The 19870-nt window shown below is 42.5% G+C and overlaps 1 protein-coding gene across 1 annotated transcript; it reads right to left on the bottom strand.

Annotated features, from left to right (window-relative positions):
• Window positions 1-14499: 14499 nt before the first annotated feature.
• CZH9orf40 (chromosome Z C9orf40 homolog) lies at window positions 14500-19726 on the bottom strand. The gene is made up of 2 exons (XM_035558556.2): window positions 19382-19726; window positions 14500-15826 (listed from the first exon to the last, which is right to left on the bottom strand). Exons 1-2 carry the CDS (start codon window positions 19709-19711, stop codon window positions 15668-15670), a joined length of 489 nt encoding a protein of 162 aa, XP_035414449.1. The 5' UTR covers window positions 19712-19726; the 3' UTR covers window positions 14500-15667.
• Window positions 19727-19870: the final 144 nt, after the last annotated feature.

Raw genomic sequence — 19870 nt, 5'->3', positions numbered from 1 at the left:
AACAATATCATAAATCAAGGACGATTTTGGTCCCATGACCATGAAAATTTGTTTTCTGTTATTGCTAGGCATCTGCCACAGTGGTTACACATGTGCAAACAAGAACTCCTTGGGATGACAGAGGAGTGAGGCGTTGCAGCTGCCCAGTTCATCAGGTTCTCCACAAAGTGGCCACAATGTACCCAAAGCTCGATTGGTTCCAGTGGGACCTATGCTCCTACATACCTCTGAAAACAAGAAATTAGGTGCATAAATCACATGTTTTTGAAATGTCAGCTGTGACCCACCTATGAGCACTGCACAATTATGTGCATGCATGGACAGACAGATGCTTACCGAGACCTTGTTTTTCCCCATGAGCTGCAGAAATTTTAAACTCATCTACCTTCTGCTCTTCTAAAACTGCTATGTGACCTTTTAGATTCCACTTCAGTGTACACAAATGGGAAGGGTAAAAGAAGGTAACAATTATCTTCCTCAACATCTACTTGTCCCTACATTAAAAAAAAAAAATGTGAAGGTGGAGCTCAGAGAGGTATGTCTTCCTCCAGCATGGTTCTGCATGATTCTTATGTTTTCTTCCTGATACAGGTTACTTCCAGACAGCATATTTCAGCACATTCACTACAGGGTAATTTCTGTGCCTCTGACCTTTCAACAGCTGAGAAAGTTTCATCCTTTGTCCCTTATCAAGCCAAAAGACAATTAAGGAAACTTAAGTTCAAACATACTCTAACTTAGTTACTGCTTATCATGTTTTTTAATAACACTATATAAGCATGTCATTACTTTATATAAGGTTGTTATAGTATACTATAAACTTATCAAGGAAAAACCTGTAAACTGATTTCAAAACTACAGAGCATATTCTTTCATTAAAAATCTTTCATATATAATGATGCTTCCTTAAGCCCATTTTAGCCTCATACAAATATGAGCATATTCCTGTAGGTAACACTGGAATTCCCCTGGGTTTGGCTACCTGTGGGGTCCAACGTGCAGTCAATCTCTGAAAGTGGCCACTCCATTTAGGTATCAAAAAAGGAGTTTGTGATTTACCTTCAGGAGTTTACAACTTAAAACCCAAGTTCATTTGTTTCTTGGTGTGCCGGCAGATACTGTGTATTTTAAAAATAATATTTGTAAACTGGGATACACACAAAGAAAAGTCTACTGTAGACATATTTCTTGTATCAGCAAGTATATTAGAAATAGATGCTCTAGGTACTTGGTTACAGCATGATCTGAACAAAATACCATCCAGTTTCACCATTTTATCTATAGCTAACAGAGCCTTTTTAAAATCCCAAGATTTGAGTGATGTGTGTTTCAGAGGGGAGGGGAGGGGAGGGGAGGGGAGGGGAGGGGAGGGGAGGGGAGGGGAGGGAAGGGAAGGGAAGGGAAGGGAAGGGAAGGGAAGGGAAGGGAAGGGAAGGGAAGGGAAGGGAAGGGAAGGGAAGGGAAGGGAAGGGAAGGGAAGGGAAGGGAAGGGAAGGGAAGGGAAGGGAAGGGAAGGGAAGGGAAGGGAAGGGAAGGGAAGGGAAGGGAAGGGAAGGGAAGGGAAGGGAAGGGAAGGGAAGGGAAGGGAAGGGAAGGGAAGGGAAGGGAAGGGAAGGGAAGGGAAGGGAAGGGAAGGGATCTCCCGGCAGCATAACGGTGCAAAGAGCCCCAGCTTCAGCAGAGCCGGGGCCGTCTCCCCGAAGGCTCTGCAGTTGCGGTTGCAGGGAGAACCCCTGTGCCTGGGATGAGCCGGGGCAGCTCCCGCACCTGCGCCGGACCCGAGCGCGGAGCCGGCGGCGGAGCAGCGGTGCGCGGGGACAGCCGGGGGTCACGGGCACCTCTCGCTCAGCGCAGGGACCGCCGCGCCCCGGGGGCCGCCACCCCGCCGCCGGCTCGGCATGGGGCAGCGCGCCCCGGCCGGGCTGAGCACCAGGCGGCAGCGCTGCCTCGGCGCCCGGCCACCCGCCCCCGCCTCACCTCAGGCGGCGCGGGGGCCGCGGGTTCGCGGCTGCCCTCGGCCGGTCCGCGGCGGTGCGGCCGGCACGGAGCGGCCCGTGGGCGGCGGTCCTCGGCGCAGCGCTCGCGGGCAGGGTGCAGCCAGCCGCCCCCCCGCCAGTCCCGGCAGACGGGGCCCAGCTGGGCGAAGAGCAGGTCCCGCCACGCCGCCATGCCCGCGCGGCGCCGCCGATCCTTGTCCCGCAGCGGCCGAGCGGGCGGGCGGCGCCTCGGCGGGGCGCGGCGGCTCCCGGGGCGCCGGCCTTCACCCCCGGCGTGAGGCGAGGCGCCCCCGCGCGCCTCACGGCCCGGCCCGGCCGACGGGCACCGGCACCGGCCCTGCGGGGCAATACAGCTCCGCACCCGGCAGGCCCTGAACCGAGTGTCCCAAACGCGGCGTACACACGGCAAAGAAAACCCAAAGCATAAACCTCAACACCCCATTAGCAGTTATCACTGTCCCCTGCAGGGTCAGAGGCCTTAAACCACCAAAGACCATGACCATTGGGCCAAAACAAGCACCTGCAGCAGTTTGGATCACAGCATGGTTTGGTTGGAAGGGACCGTACAGAACATCCAGTTCCAGCCCCCCTGCCATGGGCAGGGACACCTCCCACCAGACCAGGCTGCCCAAAGCCCCATCCAGCCTGGCCTTGAACACCTCCAGGGATGGGGCATCCACAGCTTCTCTGGGCAATCTGTGCCACTGCCTCACGACGCTCAAGCAAAAAAGTCCTTCCTAACGTTCGATCTAAATCTCCCCTTTTTGTTTAAAACAATCACCCCTTGTGCTATCACTACTGACTCTGACAAAAAAAAAAATCTTACTTATAAGCCTCCTTTTTGTGTTGAATGACCTCAATAAGGTCTCCACTTTGCAGGCTGAAACCCCAACTCCCTCAGCCTGTCTTCACAGGAGAGGCGCTCCAGCCCCCTGATTAACTTTGTAGACCTCCTCTGGATGCTCTCTTGGACATTCGTGTCCTTCTTGTGCTGGGGAGCCCAGAGCTGAACACAGGGCTCCAGGTGGGGTCTCACAAGAGCAGAGTAGAAGGAGAGAATCCCCTCCCTCTCCCCGCTGGCCATGCTTCTTTTCATGCAGCCCAGGATACAACGGGCCTTCTGGGCTGCAAGCACACACTGTTGGCTCAGGTCTGATTTGTCATTCACCAGTAGCCACAAGTGCTTCTCTGCAGGGCTCTCCATCCGTTCATCACCCAGTCTGTAGTGACATTGGGGATTGCCCTGACTCATGTGCAGGAGTCTTGTGCTTGTATCACGTTGCACCTAGTGCCAGCTAACACAGGGCAGAGACTCTTCTTCCGTTATTCCAAGTTTCATTTGTATCTATTCTGTATCTCCTCCAATTTGTCTCTCAAGTATGACTTTTCTCTCAGCTCTATTTTCTTTTTGTTCCTAAATTATCATCTCCTTATAAGCAATCCAAAGTTCTTTGGCTTCCCTACCCTGCCCTCCCATCCCCTTCTTGCTTAATATTTCTTTTATTTTGTTGCTTTCAGTTGTGCTGTTCTGTTAACTGTGAGCTCCAACTCTGAGCTGCCAGCCTGCGTCTGGATGTTGTCTGTGTTTCCCCTCCACTTTCTCTTCCATTTTCCACTCTCTCCACTTCTAAGTTCACTGTCCAGCCAATTCTCATCTTGCTCCTTGGTGCCCAGCTCTCCCTCCCCCTGTACAGGGGTGCTCTGCCTTCAGACCAGAGGCCATCTCCTTCCCCTCTGGGCAGGAGCCCAGGAACAGACCCACCCAGAGCACCGAGCAGCAGCAGGTCACAGAGTGCCTGGGCTGAACAGCTCCCAAAATCAGAGCAGAAAAACCTGCTCAGCCTGGAGTGTGCCTCAGGGCCTTCTGAGATGTCAGCTGTTAAACTTAGCAGTGAGTTAACATAAACAGTTTTTCCAAAGACAGGGAGGATAAAATCATGTTTCCAGCCCCCTGCAGAACATAATGTTATGCTTCTGACATTGCCTCTGTTTTGTCTTTAGACTTCTTATGTTGCACTTCTTACAGAGCAGCCCTTAAAAAAAGCATTACAGCTTCAAAGAACAGAACACATTCCTAGAAATTTTAGCAGGTGATAAACAGCATGTTCATTTTTTTTTTATTATTATTATTTTGCTTCACCTTTTAATATATTAAATTATTTTCAATTCAGCTCCATCTTCTAGTTTCACCAAAGTTCATAAATGAAATTAAAAGCATTCTTGTAATAGGACATATCAGGCAAACATATCAGTTGCTGTCACCATGCCCAGTCTTCGTATGAATCTGAACCTTGTAAGAAAACTGAAATACTTGTACACCAGCACATGCAGATGCCCCGGACTTTGACCGGAACACAGCGAGGTGAACATATTCCTCTGACTGTCATTCTAAGTTGTGCAAATTCAGACACAAGAAATTCTGTCTTCCCTAGAATCAAGACTCAGCATTTGTAATCTAATACAAAGACCTAAAAATCTGTTCTACAAAGCCTTGCAAACCAAGTCTCACACTGCAAATTCCCTAGTACTTCACAGATATGAAAATGTTCGTGGTGTGTTTTATAACAGACATTTTAAGAGGTCAAAGTCTACAGAACTATCCTGGACTCTTTATCATGTTATCTCTAGAAAGCAGAACTGCTAGTGTATTTTCTCCTGCAGTCCTACCATAGACTATCAGTTCTATTTCTACAGACTTACCTTAAGATCAGAGATATCTTGCTTGTCCATCCTTTATGCTTCTTTTTTCATAAAATCTGTATTCCCAGTGTATAGACTGTTACTTCAGCAGCAGTGAAGCCAGCTCAGTTCTGGATGCCCAACAGCTGGCACCTCCTACTTTCCATGTCCTAAGCAATTGAAATGCACACATGTCAAAGTATGCCTGCAATAATTCAGGCACTACCTTCCATTTTGTTCAAAGTCCAAGAATCTTCTACCGAAAACAGATCTTAAACAAAGATAATGCACTTGACAGAAACTTTCACCAAAACATGGGTGGCTTTGTTTCTTTTCGTTCCTTGGGGTGCCTGTAAAGTGATATCACCCAACTGTCCATTCTATTCATTGCGTTCTGTTAGATCATACCTCCTATCCAGCAGGTATATTAAAATGTTTTTCCATCAACCAGTTTTAATCAGGCAGGATCTTCTGAAGGAATGTCCAGATTTTAGAATGAAAAAGACAAAACTGATCTACATCTTATGCACTTATCTACAACTTATCTACATCTATGCACAAATCTTCTCCAGGGAACTCCCAGTTTCATTGTTTCATCATCTCCAAACACACACTGAAGACATCAAGTTTCATAAGAACACCTACAATTTTTTTCAACTTTTTACCTTTTCCTTGGCATGCTAGCAGATCTTCAAGAACTCATGAAGCGGTGAAGAGAGGAGCAAGAAATGGAACTGCTCAAGACTGCTACTAGATTTCTTACCCTGTACCCTCATATCCTCATCAACAAATCAGCCTGCCAATTGGCTTATTTACTTTTATTTTCCAACATAACTAAAGAAATCTCATAAGTTAGCCCAACAGTAAGGCTGGCAGCAGATGCGAGAGCACACATTTATCAGATGATGACTGTTTGCGCTGCTGCTTTATCACACTGTGTAGCAGCAATGCAGCAGAGACAGGGCTACTTTTCTTTATAGCACACAGAACTTAACATTTTATTTATTTATTTATTTATTTATTAACAATGGAGATTCTGGATGACAACAGAACAGAATAATCTGCCTTGGTCTTCACCTCTAATTCATAGGGTGTATAGGCAATCTTCTGGGGTGATCTCAAGTCATGATTTATTGCTTATTTCGGAGTATGTGAATATGCAACTATGATTCCAGGTCTGATTGTAGTAACTCTGCTCTGACGCTGCCACTGCATACTAGTATTAGAATCACAGAACGGTTTAGCTTTGTAGGTACCTTTTTGGATCATCCAGTTCCAACCCCCTGCCATGGGCAGGGACACCTCCCACCAGACCAGGCTGCCCAAAGCCCCATCCAGCCTGGCCTTGAACGCCTCCAGGGATGGGGCATCCACAGCTTCTCTGGGCAACCTGTTCCAGTGCCTCACCACCCACTGAGTAAATAACATCTTCCTTATATCTAAAATCTTCCTCTTTCAGTTCAAACCATTACCCCTTGTCCTATCACTACATGAGCTTGTAAAAAGTCTCCCTCCATCTTTCTTATAAGCCCTTTTTGAGTAGTGGAAGACTGCTATAAGGTCTCCCCAAAGCCTTCTCTTCTCAAGGCTAACCAACCCCAGTTCCTTCAGCCTGTCTTCACAGGAGAACTGCTTCAGCCCTCTGATCATCCTCATGGCCCTCCTCTAGACTTGTTCTAACAGGTCCATGTCCTTCTTGTGATGTGTGCCTCAGAGCTGAATGCAGCACTCCAGGTGGGGTCTCACAAGAGCACAGCAAAGGGGAACAATCACCTCCCTCGACCTGCTGGCCACACTTCTTTTGGTGCAGCCCAGGATACGGTTGGCTGTCAGGGCTGCGTGCACACATTGCTGGCCATATCTGATTTTTCATTCACCAATAGCCCCAATTGCTTCTCTGCAGGGCTGCTCTACATCCATTTATCACATTGTTCGTACTGATGTTTGGGATTATCTCGACCCATCTGCAGGACCTTGCACTTGGTCTTGTTGGACTTCATAACGGGACATGGGACCACCTATCAAGCTTGTCCAGGTCCCTTTGGATGGCATCCCTTCCCTCTGTTGTATCAGCTACACCGCTCAGCTTGGTGTCACCTGCAAAGTTCCTGAGGGTGCACTCAATCCCACTGTCTATGTCATTAATAAGAATATTAAACAGTACTGGTCCCAGTATGGACCCCGAGAAACTCCCAGTATGGACCCCTGAGGAACATCACTTGTTACTGGATCTCCATCTACAGAAACTGATCTGACAACAAAAGCTTTTCCAGGAAGGGGAACATGGTTTCCCTCATTAATAATAAACTGCTTTTTCATTCAACTTAAGGATGACACAACTCAGGCAGGTATATAAGTATCAACCAGCTATTAGTTCACATGCATGATACATGTTCTTCAACAGGAGGGAAGAAAGATGGCAGTCTTGAGTGTTGAAACATAAACAGCCAGCATGTCATGTAGTGTTGGAGTTTATGGTGTTTTCTCAGTCAGATCATTCAGTTGTTGCAACAACTGTTTACTGATATCTAAACACAGCTCAGACTCTTTCACAATAGTTCAGGCATCACTGTATTTGAATGAAGAGTTATTCAAAGTCAATAGGATTGTCTGCAGAATTTATTCTATGACGGAAAAAAAAAAAAAAACACTTTAAAAAAGTTCTTATTGGAGTCTGCAAGTAGGCAGGAATGTAGTGTGGTGGGTTTTGTCAGTTTGATGGTCACACTCATAAATTATCCAATCACCAGTTCTCCCAAAGCAAATTCTGTAAATACCTTTGAAGTCAGCACAGATGCAAGGAAGAACAAAATGTGATGGTATGGTTTAGTTTCTTGTTATAGTTTCTGTGTTTCTAGTGATAGCCTCAGAGAAACCAGCGTACTGCTCCCTAAGGCATGATGACACTGTCTGGAATTGAGAAATAACATTTCAGATCGTGTTGTTGGTCTCTGTTACTCGGTTTTCTGAACAGGGTTAGGAAAATGACTGAAGAAGGCCCAAGAGGTCTCCATGTAGGAGTATGTTCTGCAGCGTTAACATGTAGTAGTCTCCATCTCTTGAAAATAATCCCTTCCCATTGATCCCTCCACAACGTTCTCTCAAGCCCGAGGAAGATGCAATGTCCCAAGCATAACCACTTCAGCTTATGTTCTTAGTTCAGCATTAGATGATTCATGTGGTGATTTTGTTTAGCTAAACAGTAACCCCTTAAAATTTTTCTAAGTTTCTGAGGAGCATTTCTTGAGCCTTAACACAATGTCTGATTCTAAGAATAAAGTTTTGTAGAGCAGTCATAGGGAACACTGCCTCTCTTCAATTTGCTTCATCATTCCTTGTATCCCTCAGCTTAGTTAACAGATTTTTCAAACTTTTCACCTTTCAGAGGATTTCTAATATATGGGAATTCTGACTTGTCAGCTTCCTGGCCTGTGCCAAATATCAGGTGTAACGATTCTTCTGTGAGAGTTTCTTCAGATGTGACCCCAGGATTTTTGAAACCCTCATCTTAAAACAACTTTCAAAATCTCCTTTCCTGTCTTTTTCACAGTAAATCTACCTCACACAGCCTTTAAGGAAAATAGTTGACAGGATGGAGGTTTGTGTTGGTGTTGGCACTCAAAGATGTACCAAAGCAAATACTTCAAACTTTGGAGGAAAGGGGAAAAACAAAACAAAACAAAAAAACTTCCTGCTTCAGACTAGGAAAATTAAAAGAATAAAATAAAATAAAAGAACAACCTTGTCTACACGACCTCTTCATGACCTCTTTATTTTAAAAGGGTTAAACAGCACGTAATGGACAGGGAGCAACCAACAATCACTTCACAAAGAAAGAACTCTGTCCTTTACTGACCCATGGCTGGAGACAAGAGGAAAAACTAAAGATACCCAAGACGCATGCTGTCAAAGTGGAACAGTCTGTGCAGAAATTAAAGCCAGTGCAACAATGGGGCTGCTTTGCAAAGAAGAGTATTGTCCCAGGCAAGTCTTTCAAGAGCTGGTCACACTTCCACAGTGCATGTGACACTGTGCCTTCAAGGTGCAATTGACAACTGCTCCACAGGCAAATCCAAACCACTTGGCTGTTGGGTTTCACAGGCACTCTATTTCTTTTCAGATGCAATGTCCTAGCGATTGTATTTATTGGGCAACGGTCCCCGTGTCACAGACGGATGGCAAGGCCATGGCGTGAGAGGCTAGCAACCATACGGAGCCATCCTTTGAGCTGGATCTGGTCTGCAGGTCATCGCTTACAGCCCTCTCCACTGAAAGCAGCATGCAGCAAAACAGTCAGCAGAAGCCCCACGTAAAAACATTGAGACGTTTGTATCAGGTAGGCAGGGCTCTGATATAATCATTATCACTTCCACACTGTTTTGAGAAGCTGCTACACACTGTATCACAGAAATACAGCATATCATCGGTGTTCATACTGACTAACTTCTCTGTTGCTGGTTGCTTAACAGTTTCACTTTCAGGTACCTACATTTCTATGACAGCAGAGTAAATTTAAGCTATCATGTATTCAGCAAATTAGTAAGTCTATTTTGGATTTCTTCTATGTGCCAGCCATCGGTTTCTGAAACAATTTGCATTTACATTATTTTTATACCAAAACGTTGGCTAATTGTCATATTCTGCTTCTGAAAGTAGCTTTAAAAGCCATAGAATTCAGTATTTGCAACTGAAACCACCTCTGAAGTGCTTCCCTCATATGAAAACACCTTATGCATTTTCATATTTACTGTAAATATATATAAATAACCATATACTTGGAAAAGCAGATCAGCCTAGGAGAGGAAATGAGTTTGGCTGCATCAACAAAGTGGTGTGACTGATTTTTTTAAAAACATATTATGTGATCAGATAAGCCCTCATTTTCTTAAGACACATTAAAAATACTGTTGTTTCCTTGACTACCTCAGATAATAAAAAAAATTATGCCAGCTTTCGTAAATGCTAAGTTAGTGCTCACTCCTGTGAGCTGCCCTGAAATTACATCTTTTAAACTTGAAAGGTTTAAAGTGTTTCTAATTTTCCTTACTAAAAAGGAGAATCTGGTAATGCCCTTCAAGTTAATGATAGACAATAAAAATCACCAGGCAATGTGGTCTAAGAAATTTGAGTAAGACTGTTTTGATTGTTGAACTGAAAGGACCGGTCTTTAAAAATTAGCAATTCTGGCCTCAGAATGATTCAAGACCAAACAACCAAAGATAAAACAGAAATCTGAAAAAGATTTGAGAGCGGAGTAGTTAGCGCTGACAAATCCAGGATATTCACAGCTAAGCTGCATAACAGAAAATGGGAGAAAGCATTTAAATGTGGGTATGAGACTCCGTCTCACAGCTCAGAGAAGTGGTAGAGAGCCTTTTCTGCTATTTGCTTGCACAAAAACAAGTAGGCACACTCAGTACCTATTTGTTTTATGCAAAGGGACATTGCTGACAAAGTTTTCTTTAAAGTGCTTTGGCCATTGTATGTATGCGCATTGTATGTATGGACTATAAGAGAAACAATGCACAGAAGCCTGCTGTGTCATAGAAATTACGACATTTTTATATTTACACTCCGAATTGATATTACTACTAATGTCCAAGGTGTAAACAATTTTGCTTGTTAGCCATTCCTTTCCCTCTCATTCCTGCCCTCTGTTTCAGAGCTATGCTTCAGTATTATATCAAGGCTTTTATTCCATCAGAGAGAAGCTGTAATTTATTTCCTCCTCTGTCTTTTTTGACTCTATAGTTGCACATTATACATTGGGAAATACAGATGTTTTTCTAAAGTGTGCTTTTCTGTTTTCAGAACAGAAGCTTTCTCTAACTCCTAAAAGGTAAAAGCAGAAAAAACAGTAACTATTAAGGGGAACACGTGCAACATTTTATGATCCTCTGATCAAGAAACATTGCAGTTTACAACTGACAATCATGAAAACACACGATTTTGGTAGTTTACTGCCAAATTATTTCTTACATGTTTTTTATGCAGTTCAAAGGAAAATTGGTTGTTTTAAAATGCTAGAAAGTAAAAGAAAATTTAAACATGTATTTCATATTCTACAAATTGAAGCACTGAAATATCCTTTTTTTTTTTTTTTTTTTTTTTTTTTTTTAGTTGGCATCAGGCTTCAGAGAGCACGTTTGATACTCAAGAGTAGATTCTGTGGAATAAATTATTGTGCTCCTATTTAATTAGAGCACTGTGCACTGCACAAATGAATGAAGTAGATTACAAAATTCATCTGTGCAAAAGAACAGTGAGTAAAGTTGTTCTTTTCCATTCATATCTCTGCATGAAGAAAACTTTCACACTTCACTGAAGATAGTACAATACTATTTTTATTTACTTCTGTTTCTCAGTCTTGTATTTTGTAAGACACTTATTTCATCATATTCCAATCTGAACATAAACCCCTCACATTCATATAAGAAACATGAAAAATGCATTGCTTAGCCAATCCATATCCCTCCTCTCGTAAACTTACTACTATAAAATAAGACAAAACAAAATCTGGAACATTACCACCTATCACAACTATTCTTAAAAAGGAAAATAGAGTAACAAACAAAAAATGACTTTTCCTCCTTTCACAACTTTTCCCCGGAGAATGGTAACATACCAGTAACAAGGAAACTATTTCATTCTTCAGTAGTGACAAAAGTATGATCCATATGGCTTTAAGAGAAGAAAGAACAATGGTTTTTAAGTCCTTAGAAGTGACTAAAAAAGTCATGACTGGTTCAGTGGTAGGGTGCTGTATTTCTGACCAAGAGCATTTAAAACATACTTACTAATGAGTGTGCTTACAAATGAAATGCCACTAATTAAAATGTATTGTTTGCTGTACCAAATTCAAAATCTCTAAAATATGAAAAGTTTTAAATCAGGATTTTAAATAAACAACCTTTTAATATGACTATTGGAAAAACCCTTTCCAACATACTGTTACCTACGTGCCAACATTTAAACACTGCTCCATGACTTAGTTTCTTATGAATTAGCATACTTACCTTTCTTTTCCCCATGTCTAACAAATGCGTTTCAAGCAGCCTTCAGCTCCAGACTGAGGTTTCCATCCAACATGCAATCAGATAAAGCTTGCTTTCCAGTTTTAACTAATGGAAACAGTGCTAAGAAGTAGTGACAACAAATTCCCATGTGTTTAAATTAACAGTTATTGGGGGGGGGGGGGGTGGAGAAGGAAGGTAGAAACAAGAGATGAACCAAAAACTCTTTGCAAAACGTTTCTACTCTAATTATGCTGAAGACCTTGTGTCGCCTTATAGTCAGGAACACGTTGATGTGCCTTTATTTATACATCGTGGTAAGCAAATGATTAGCATTCATGATGTCACTGCTCAAATGTTCAGTAGCAGTTCAGAATAAAAGCATACCCAAAACACTTTCGAGATCACTGTAGTTTACTGTGTATGTGTATTGCCACCTAGAGTCAAGGTTATAACTGTAGGCATGGAAATAATTAAACCAGCCCAAGCATACTAGCTATTTTGAAATGCTTCTTTGAATAAGTTTTGCTATACCAATTAGTTTGTGCAGTCTAACATCTCTTACTGCAGTTATCATCAGATACTCTCACAAAAACGTGTTATTTCCCCACAGTGCATCTGCCATAAACAGAATTAGCCACCAAATACCAGACAAACTGTCTTTCATGCCACTTGGAAACACACATTTGCACTCTTACGTTCTACACTAAGATCTTCCAACTATCTACATATGTGCACGTATTATTTAATGTCCGTTAAATTCAAGCAAATAACTTCCAAACAATGAGAAAACCAGTAAGATCACTGTTGATCACTGTACTCAAATTATTTTATATATTGCTGTGCTGAGGATGGAGCCAGTACTGAAATTACTGCATGCCATTGCTCTCCTGGCCAGCTGCCTGCAATTATTTGCTGCCCTCCTAATTCATCATCATCTGTCTTCCATTCCCTTTTTTCCCCCTCCTTTCCTTCTACCAGAGTCTTCTTATCAGACACAGTCAGTAATGCAGCCTGTTTCACCTCATTCAGACTGACCTTCTCCTGGAGGTTTGTCTATCGTAGGAACCACAGAACATCAGCGCATACAAACCAGCGCAGGCCTTCACATAACGCAAGTCAAACCTTTCAAAACAAGCCTTGAGTTTAGAATGAGACACAAAACTTACACAGGTAGACATGCCGGTAACATGACCTTGCTGGATTGAAAAGTATTTCAGAGGAGGTGTAAGGAGCAATGTAGCTGGTTCTCATTAGTATTCCCATACCCTGATTGTGCTGCTCCACATGCAACCTTTATCAACTTATCAAAGACCTCTACATGATCTCTGAGTTTTCGTTGTACATTTTCTTCCTGACAGTTGCTCTTTTCCGTTTAGAGATGAAAATTTTAGAGAAAGGCAAACTCCCAGTTACCTGGAAAGAACACAGACAATTTTCTTCTGAATGTTTAAGAACTCATGATGTGAAGAATTTCAGTTGGTAGACATTATGCTACTCCTGAGTTGTCTTAGAATTTCTTTGTGCTTGTTAATTACAAGAACACTTTCCTCTCAGTGCCTATGAAAGTACAAGCAAATTATCATTTTAAGTTTACTTAGAACACTTGAACAGCTCTCTACAAAAATGTATCCAGAAGTTAAGGCCAGTATTTTGGCAGCCCACAGTGACATATAGTATCTGAAGACACCAGACATTGAGCAGTATTTCTTGATTATGCCTTCCCACAGCTCTAGTGCAAAGCTTATGTAATCTAACATCACTCCCTCTTACTCTGCCCAGTCTTTTATATAACCCACACTCTCAGACTCTTTCAAAAGCTTTTCCAAGGCTTTTAAATTTGCCACTGCTAGCTAACAGATGAATGGAAAAAATGAATCAGCTCTGAAAGTACCTGTAACATTCCACCCCATAACCCAGAGCCCAGGACTGGAACAAGCTGAGAGGAAAGTGCTTGCCTACAGCATAATTGCAAATAAAGTAAATAGATGGCCTACAACATAGTGCAAGCCTAATTTTTAAAGGACTTATTTTGTTTTAGAAGTGCTGAAATATATTAACATTTATAAAATCTCTTCCATCTCAAAGATACCGGGCAAAGGAGAGATGGATTTTAACACTAAAATGCAGTCTACTGCTAGGATGCACTAAATGTTATGAAGCTTCAAGGAAGGAGATTATAAACTAAATGACTACAGTATATCTGCATAAATACAAGATAACGCAAAATAGAGGATCCCAAGAAACCCTGAATGCTGTGAAATATTAGAAGTGTTGCAAATATAGGAAGGCAGTATATTAGCTAGCATAAAAAAAAAAAAATCAGCAAATGAATAAACCTGTTTCCTCACTAATTTCCTTGGTTACAGTAAACATGTAATAGTGGTTGCATTCTTGCCAGAAGCTGATTGTTTATAAAGACATTTTTAAAGTGTCTCTTAAGAACAAGCTGAGGTATTTGGACTTTATGATAAATATAGTAATAAAATACATGCACAATATAGTGTTTTAAATATGTATCTGGCTAATCTGATAGCAGTTAGAAGCATTTCTGAACAAGTGCTATGAAATGTTTGAGTTAGTAAGCCTCGTCCTTTATTCTGCTGACTCAGAGACCCTAAGAATCAAAACCAATAAACAACAAAAAAGTAGGTACTTTACAGTACAAATACTGAAAAAAAAGTTTTGAAATGTTTACGAAGAAGGCTGTCAAGTTGACTATTTTAAGTAAAAAGTCCTAACAGAACAAAACTACAGCAGGAATAACCTTAAGAAAAAATCCGAAACTTCAAGCAGTAACAGATCCAAAGTTTTCAAATACACACAGGCAAAACTTTATTGACATTTTAACAAATACATTATTAAAAATAAAATTAAAAAACGGAAGTTTTCTTATTCAAAGATGACTCCAGTAAAAATATGGCGTCAGCTATAACTACAGACAAACCACATTTGCAAAGTCTGACACTCTGCCAATACAACTTTAAATTTCAATCTATTATTGAAGACAGGTATTTCTAATTGTTTTTTAACCTGTAAATAAATTAAACAAAAGGATAAGCAGTAACTTCATATTTCACAACAAAAAGCACTAATTCATCGAACTCCTCCTGTAAAAAAAGTCTTTTGCAGATCCACAGTCTCTGGAAAAAATAAACCTCAGTCAGATCTGACAAAGTGTATGTGGTAATTTTATATTGCATTAACTTTTCGTGACATCGTGCATGCAGCTGCCATTTCAACTTTACCAAATAGTATAATGTCACAAAGCATAAGGAAAAACATTAACTTAAGAATGGACCAAAAACTTGGAAGCTAGCTGCCACTGCTTTGAGTGATCACAAGAAGACTGTGAAACAACGTTCAGAACACTGACAGCTTATCGAAGAAGAGATCCCCTTTTCCTTTCTCATCCCCAACACACTCATTTTTGGTTTGCATAGAAAAGGGAATGTTTTGTCTGGTTTTGGTGGACTTTTATTTTTTGGCTTAACTATTACATTAAAAAAAAACACACTAAAAACCACAACAGTTCGTGTGCTTTATGATAAATTCACATGATAAGTATTTCACATTCAGGTACCATAGTTACACTTTTTGTTCAGGATGAGCAAAATGATTTTCCATTTCCCTTCCATATGTAACTTACCCAACTTTTTCTTACAATCATACCCAGAATTTCTAATGTTCTGTAGCTGTCCTTTAGCTGGCTGCCATGATTTCAGGCATTCTCACTAGACAAACATAGCCTCCTCCACAAAGGATAGGTAGACTTAGGTCTCCAGCCAGCTTATCGGTGAGTACCTAACAGTGATTATTCCACCAACTTAGACAACCCAGACTTGCCTTTGCAGACTAACATAACACTGTTTCTTCAAAAAGACAGAAGCACTTTGATTTTTCTCCCACGCAGAATATACTGAATCCAGACAGAAACAAGCTTTCTGCAAGTAGATGGCACAACTATGAAACAACTGATCAGGTCTCCATTTCAGTCTCCATGGTATCCGTCCTTGAAGGAGTTTTATCTGCAGGTGTAGTCTCTCCATCTAGGTTCTGAATATCAGACAGATCAACGGCAGGCAACGGTGTTCTCCAATACAGGAATGAGTTATATTGACAGAATTCTTCTTCTTGCTTTGAAAAGAGACAAATAAACAAAAAGGCAACAGAACTTTAACATGTATCACCTTATTAGAAAACAAAAACATAAAAAGAAAAAAACATTAGCTATTTTTAAGGGAAGTACTGTAGAAAATCTCATAATTTTGTCCTCTCAGATATTCTTGCTAAGAACTACCGTATCATTTGTTGGAATCACCTCTGTAACTCCAACCATTTGTTCAACTGGAAATCTTAGCTTAGAATGACACTGAAAAACGCACACAATTATTGTACTTCACACACAGAATTTGTTCGCTGCTTTTTCTTCTCACAATGGGATAGAAATTTCACGCACATTTAGAAGCTGGTATTCAGAATAACATATTTAACTATTCTACCTCATTCTATGTCTTCTTTTCTGTATCTACATTTTGTACTCAAGTATACACTGGAAAAAACAAACAAACAAACGCAAGATCTCTTTAGGGGCCAGGGATGAGAAAGTTTACGAACTGTTAAGTCACACAAGAAAAACCTGTGAGGAATATACACTTATCTACTATACTACTCAGAAGGTATAAGGCTCCAACACAACTTTTTTTTTTTTTAAAATCTCTGTTGGGAACCACAGTTTGCTTATAACTGTACGCCACGAGTTAAACAAGGAATAAAGTTTATAGACTGTGTGGCCAATCTGTGCATGTGTCTATAGAAGTGATCAATGTAAAAACTGTAAAGAGGAGTTTTCAAGCTGTTCTTTAGGTCTTGAGCATGTACCTTCTCCTGGTGTATAGAAACAATGAATGCTGCCACAGACCTAAAATAATGCAATTCTATATAATATTGGTTTGCATTTTTGCTAGCATGCAATTGGAATTATTAAACATTTTACTTCAATGTCTCAGCACAAACAGTTACCAAAAAAAAGCAGTTTTAATGACTACACTGGCATAACGGTTTTGGCATGGCTCCTGAACAAGTTCATGCTTTGTCTGCTGATTCTGCAATTGAATAAGAAAAAAAAGCAATGTTAAAAAAATCCCAGTAAGAATTGGCCCTAACCCTTCTCAGCTACTAGAATGTACCTTTTTTTCCTTAATAATAAATAAATAATACATAAACTCATCATACTTTCAATCTAAAGAAACATTTTTCTATTCATTGCGACACAAACCTATCATGAACTATAGCTTGTTGTAGTAGGTAGCCTGTTTTTACCATCAAAACCTGCATTAAAGGCCTGTAGTATTAAAACAGGTTTGAAACGTGAAGACAGATCACAGCAACAGGATGATTGTATGCCTGTAGAGTTCTTCTCCTAACACATTAATTTGCTAACAAAGAACATATTGTCTTCACAGAAGATTAAAGAACCGAAGTTCCAATTAATTGGAATTGAGACCAAAACCAATAAACGTGCCATGGTAACAAGATATGAAAACTGGAGGAAAACCAAACTAAAAGTAGCTGCACACATATGTGTTATTGTAAATTGAACTTTTTATACTGCACAGTATTAACAACAAACAATAATCAAAATCTTCCTTGAAAACAATCGCCAGCAACGCCGTTCCAGGACCTGTTGCTCTCCCCATGTTGAATCTGAATTCTCCACTTTACATGTAAGTAGTTAATACAGCGTTACCTCTCACACTGTGAGAGCCAAGTACTTGAAGTCAGAATACCTCTGGGCTAGCTGTTTCGTATGCACTGGGTAATGACAGAATATTTGTTTCAAAGACATAACGTAAAACCTCATAACCACAAAGATATGCAGTCTCTCATTTTGGACTCAGACCACATATGGGATTAATCTCATGAGTACTCAAGACTCCAGAGCAGCATTCATTTTATTTCTGTTTTCCAGCAAGATTCAGTGTGAAAATGAACAAGCCAAAGGAGTACAGGAGACAGGAGCAAACATTCAACCTTAATATATAAGATGCAAAAGAAACCATTAAATACTGCCGTTCACCTAAATATCTTTTAAAACATGTTTTGAGAAAAAAATCTAGCTAGGTAGGTAGATAACAAGCTCAGAGATATAAAATCTCAGCTTTAATGAATTTAATTGTTTAATATTTAAGCAGTTAATTTCCCAAATCTGGTTGCAAATATTTGCAAGTATCCGTGCAAATATAACTCACATAGCATTTCTTCTATGGCCAATTTAACTCTAATCACCTTTAACAAAAGCAGTGTGAAATTAACAGCATCCTGACCATGGAAATTACTGTAACAAATTACACACACCAGAAAACGGCAAGGAATAATGGCAACCTACAGCTGTGTTTTCAGAAAGGTGCAAAAATCATCATAAGAAGCATTTATCTTTGTGAAAGTTTCAGAATATACAGGCTGGACATGCAGAAGATTAAAGAAACACTGCTTGCCTGCCGTTAACCATGACAGAGTGTGAGAGAGACCTTTCCGAACAATACTTTACTTAGGGAAGCAAACTGTTAAAAACACAGACCTATAAAAATATTTTACATGGAGAAATATAAAAGTATATGTAAAGAAGTCTGACAGAATTACTTCAGAAAGTATTCCCTTTCTTTTTACTGTGTGGAAACTCACATAGTCTTCCTTACTGCCTTCCTACCACACCTACAGCTTACATAACTATACCTCATAACCCGAACCAGGGTTAAGTACATAATTCGTAATCATATCTGTGATGGAATAAAACTCTCCTGTACAACTTTGTTCAAGTAGTTTAATTTGCTTGCTTCAGAAGAGGCTTGTCGTCTTCTTTTCCAAAAAGATGAGCTTGTATTTAAAAGGAACAGCCTAAAAGGGATGTTTAATTTTCATGACTTTTTTTTCTCAATTCCTTCGTGCCTTAGTTCTACAATCCAGTAAATAATAAAAAAAAAAAGGGGGGGGGGGGAGGGAAAAGCCTGACAAAAGACAGCCACAAATCTTAAAGAGGTGTTATGCCGTCAAACGACCAATCTCCTCAAAACTAGGGTGTCAAGCTAGTTCTTTGAAGTCCTGGTCAGATTAGATGAGATGGATTAGTCCTGACTGATCAGACTTTCTGCCACTGCAAAACTACTGGATCAAGTACTCTTCTTGTATTGGGAAGGCGAACAAAGGTGAGGGGTGAGTTTATGTGCGTCAGCCCTCTATACAGGCATGGTATTTAGCCTCAGCATTCTACTTTTGCACGACTAGAACTTTCTCAGTATTTTCTAGCCCGCTGCGTAGAGCAGCGTCGAGGCCGGGGGTAAGAACGCGTGCTGTGCTACACGAACCAGAAACTTTGTAACCCGGCGGTGTACTCGCTGATCAGCCTGATCTTCAGGCAGCTCCCCGGGCTATGCCGCTCCCGGGGCGGTTGCCGTCAGGCGGCAGCTCGGGTCGCGGCTGCTGAAGGCCGAGCCCCGGGGCTCCCCGGTTACCGGGGGGGTGTGACCGAAGGCGGAGCACACTGCTGCAGGCGTCCCCGGACAGCCAGCACGAAAACAGCGAGAGGCGCCCGCCCCTTAGCTTCGCGGAACGGGGGGACACGGAGGAGAAAATTAAAACCCAGGCGCTGCGACCACCGGCCGCCGCCAGAGGCCGCCGCCGCCGCCCCGTTACCTCGTCGCCCGCCGCCTCCTTGCCCCGGCCGCTGCCTCCCTCCGCCGTCCGCCCGTCCTGCGCCTCCGACGCCCCCCGCCGCCGCCGCCGCCCCGCGGCCGTGGCCGCGTCCCCGCCCTGCTCGGCGGGGGACCCGCCGCCCCGCAGCCCGTGCCGCTTGCCCGGCGGCGCCTCGGCCTCCTCCAGCTTCCGCTTGGCGGCGGCGGGGCCGGCAGCGGCCGCCTCGGCCCGGGGGCGCCTCTCGGCCGCGCGGGGCGGGGGCGGCGGCTCGCGCAGGACGCGCTTACAGGGCACGTGACACACCAACGGCTCCGCGCCGCGCTTGGCCATCGGCGGCACCGGCGCCGCCGCGGCACGCGCGTCCCCCAGCCGCGCACGCACCGCCGCCCCCGCTGCCGCCGCGCGGGGAGAGCGCATGCGCGCGCCCCTCGCTGCCCGCCGGCGGCGCCGCGAGGAGGAGCGCGCGGTGACGCCCACGGGCGGGCGGTA

The sequence above is a fragment of the Cygnus atratus genome, chromosome Z (assembly GCF_013377495.2).
Source record: "Cygnus atratus isolate AKBS03 ecotype Queensland, Australia chromosome Z, CAtr_DNAZoo_HiC_assembly, whole genome shotgun sequence".
Classification (NCBI taxonomy): domain Eukaryota; kingdom Metazoa; phylum Chordata; class Aves; order Anseriformes; family Anatidae; genus Cygnus; species Cygnus atratus.
This window is presented reverse-complemented; position numbering and strand designations above follow the sequence as displayed.

Coding starts and splice junctions, on each gene's coding strand:
- CZH9orf40 (XM_035558556.2), bottom strand. CDS start 19,711: ATGGCCAAGCGCGGCGCGGAGCCGTTGGTGTGTCACGTGCCCTGTAAG. Junction 15,827..19,381: donor AGGAGGCGGCGGGCGACGAG/GTAACGGGGCGG, acceptor CTCTTTTCAAAG/CAAGAAGAAGAATTCTGTCA.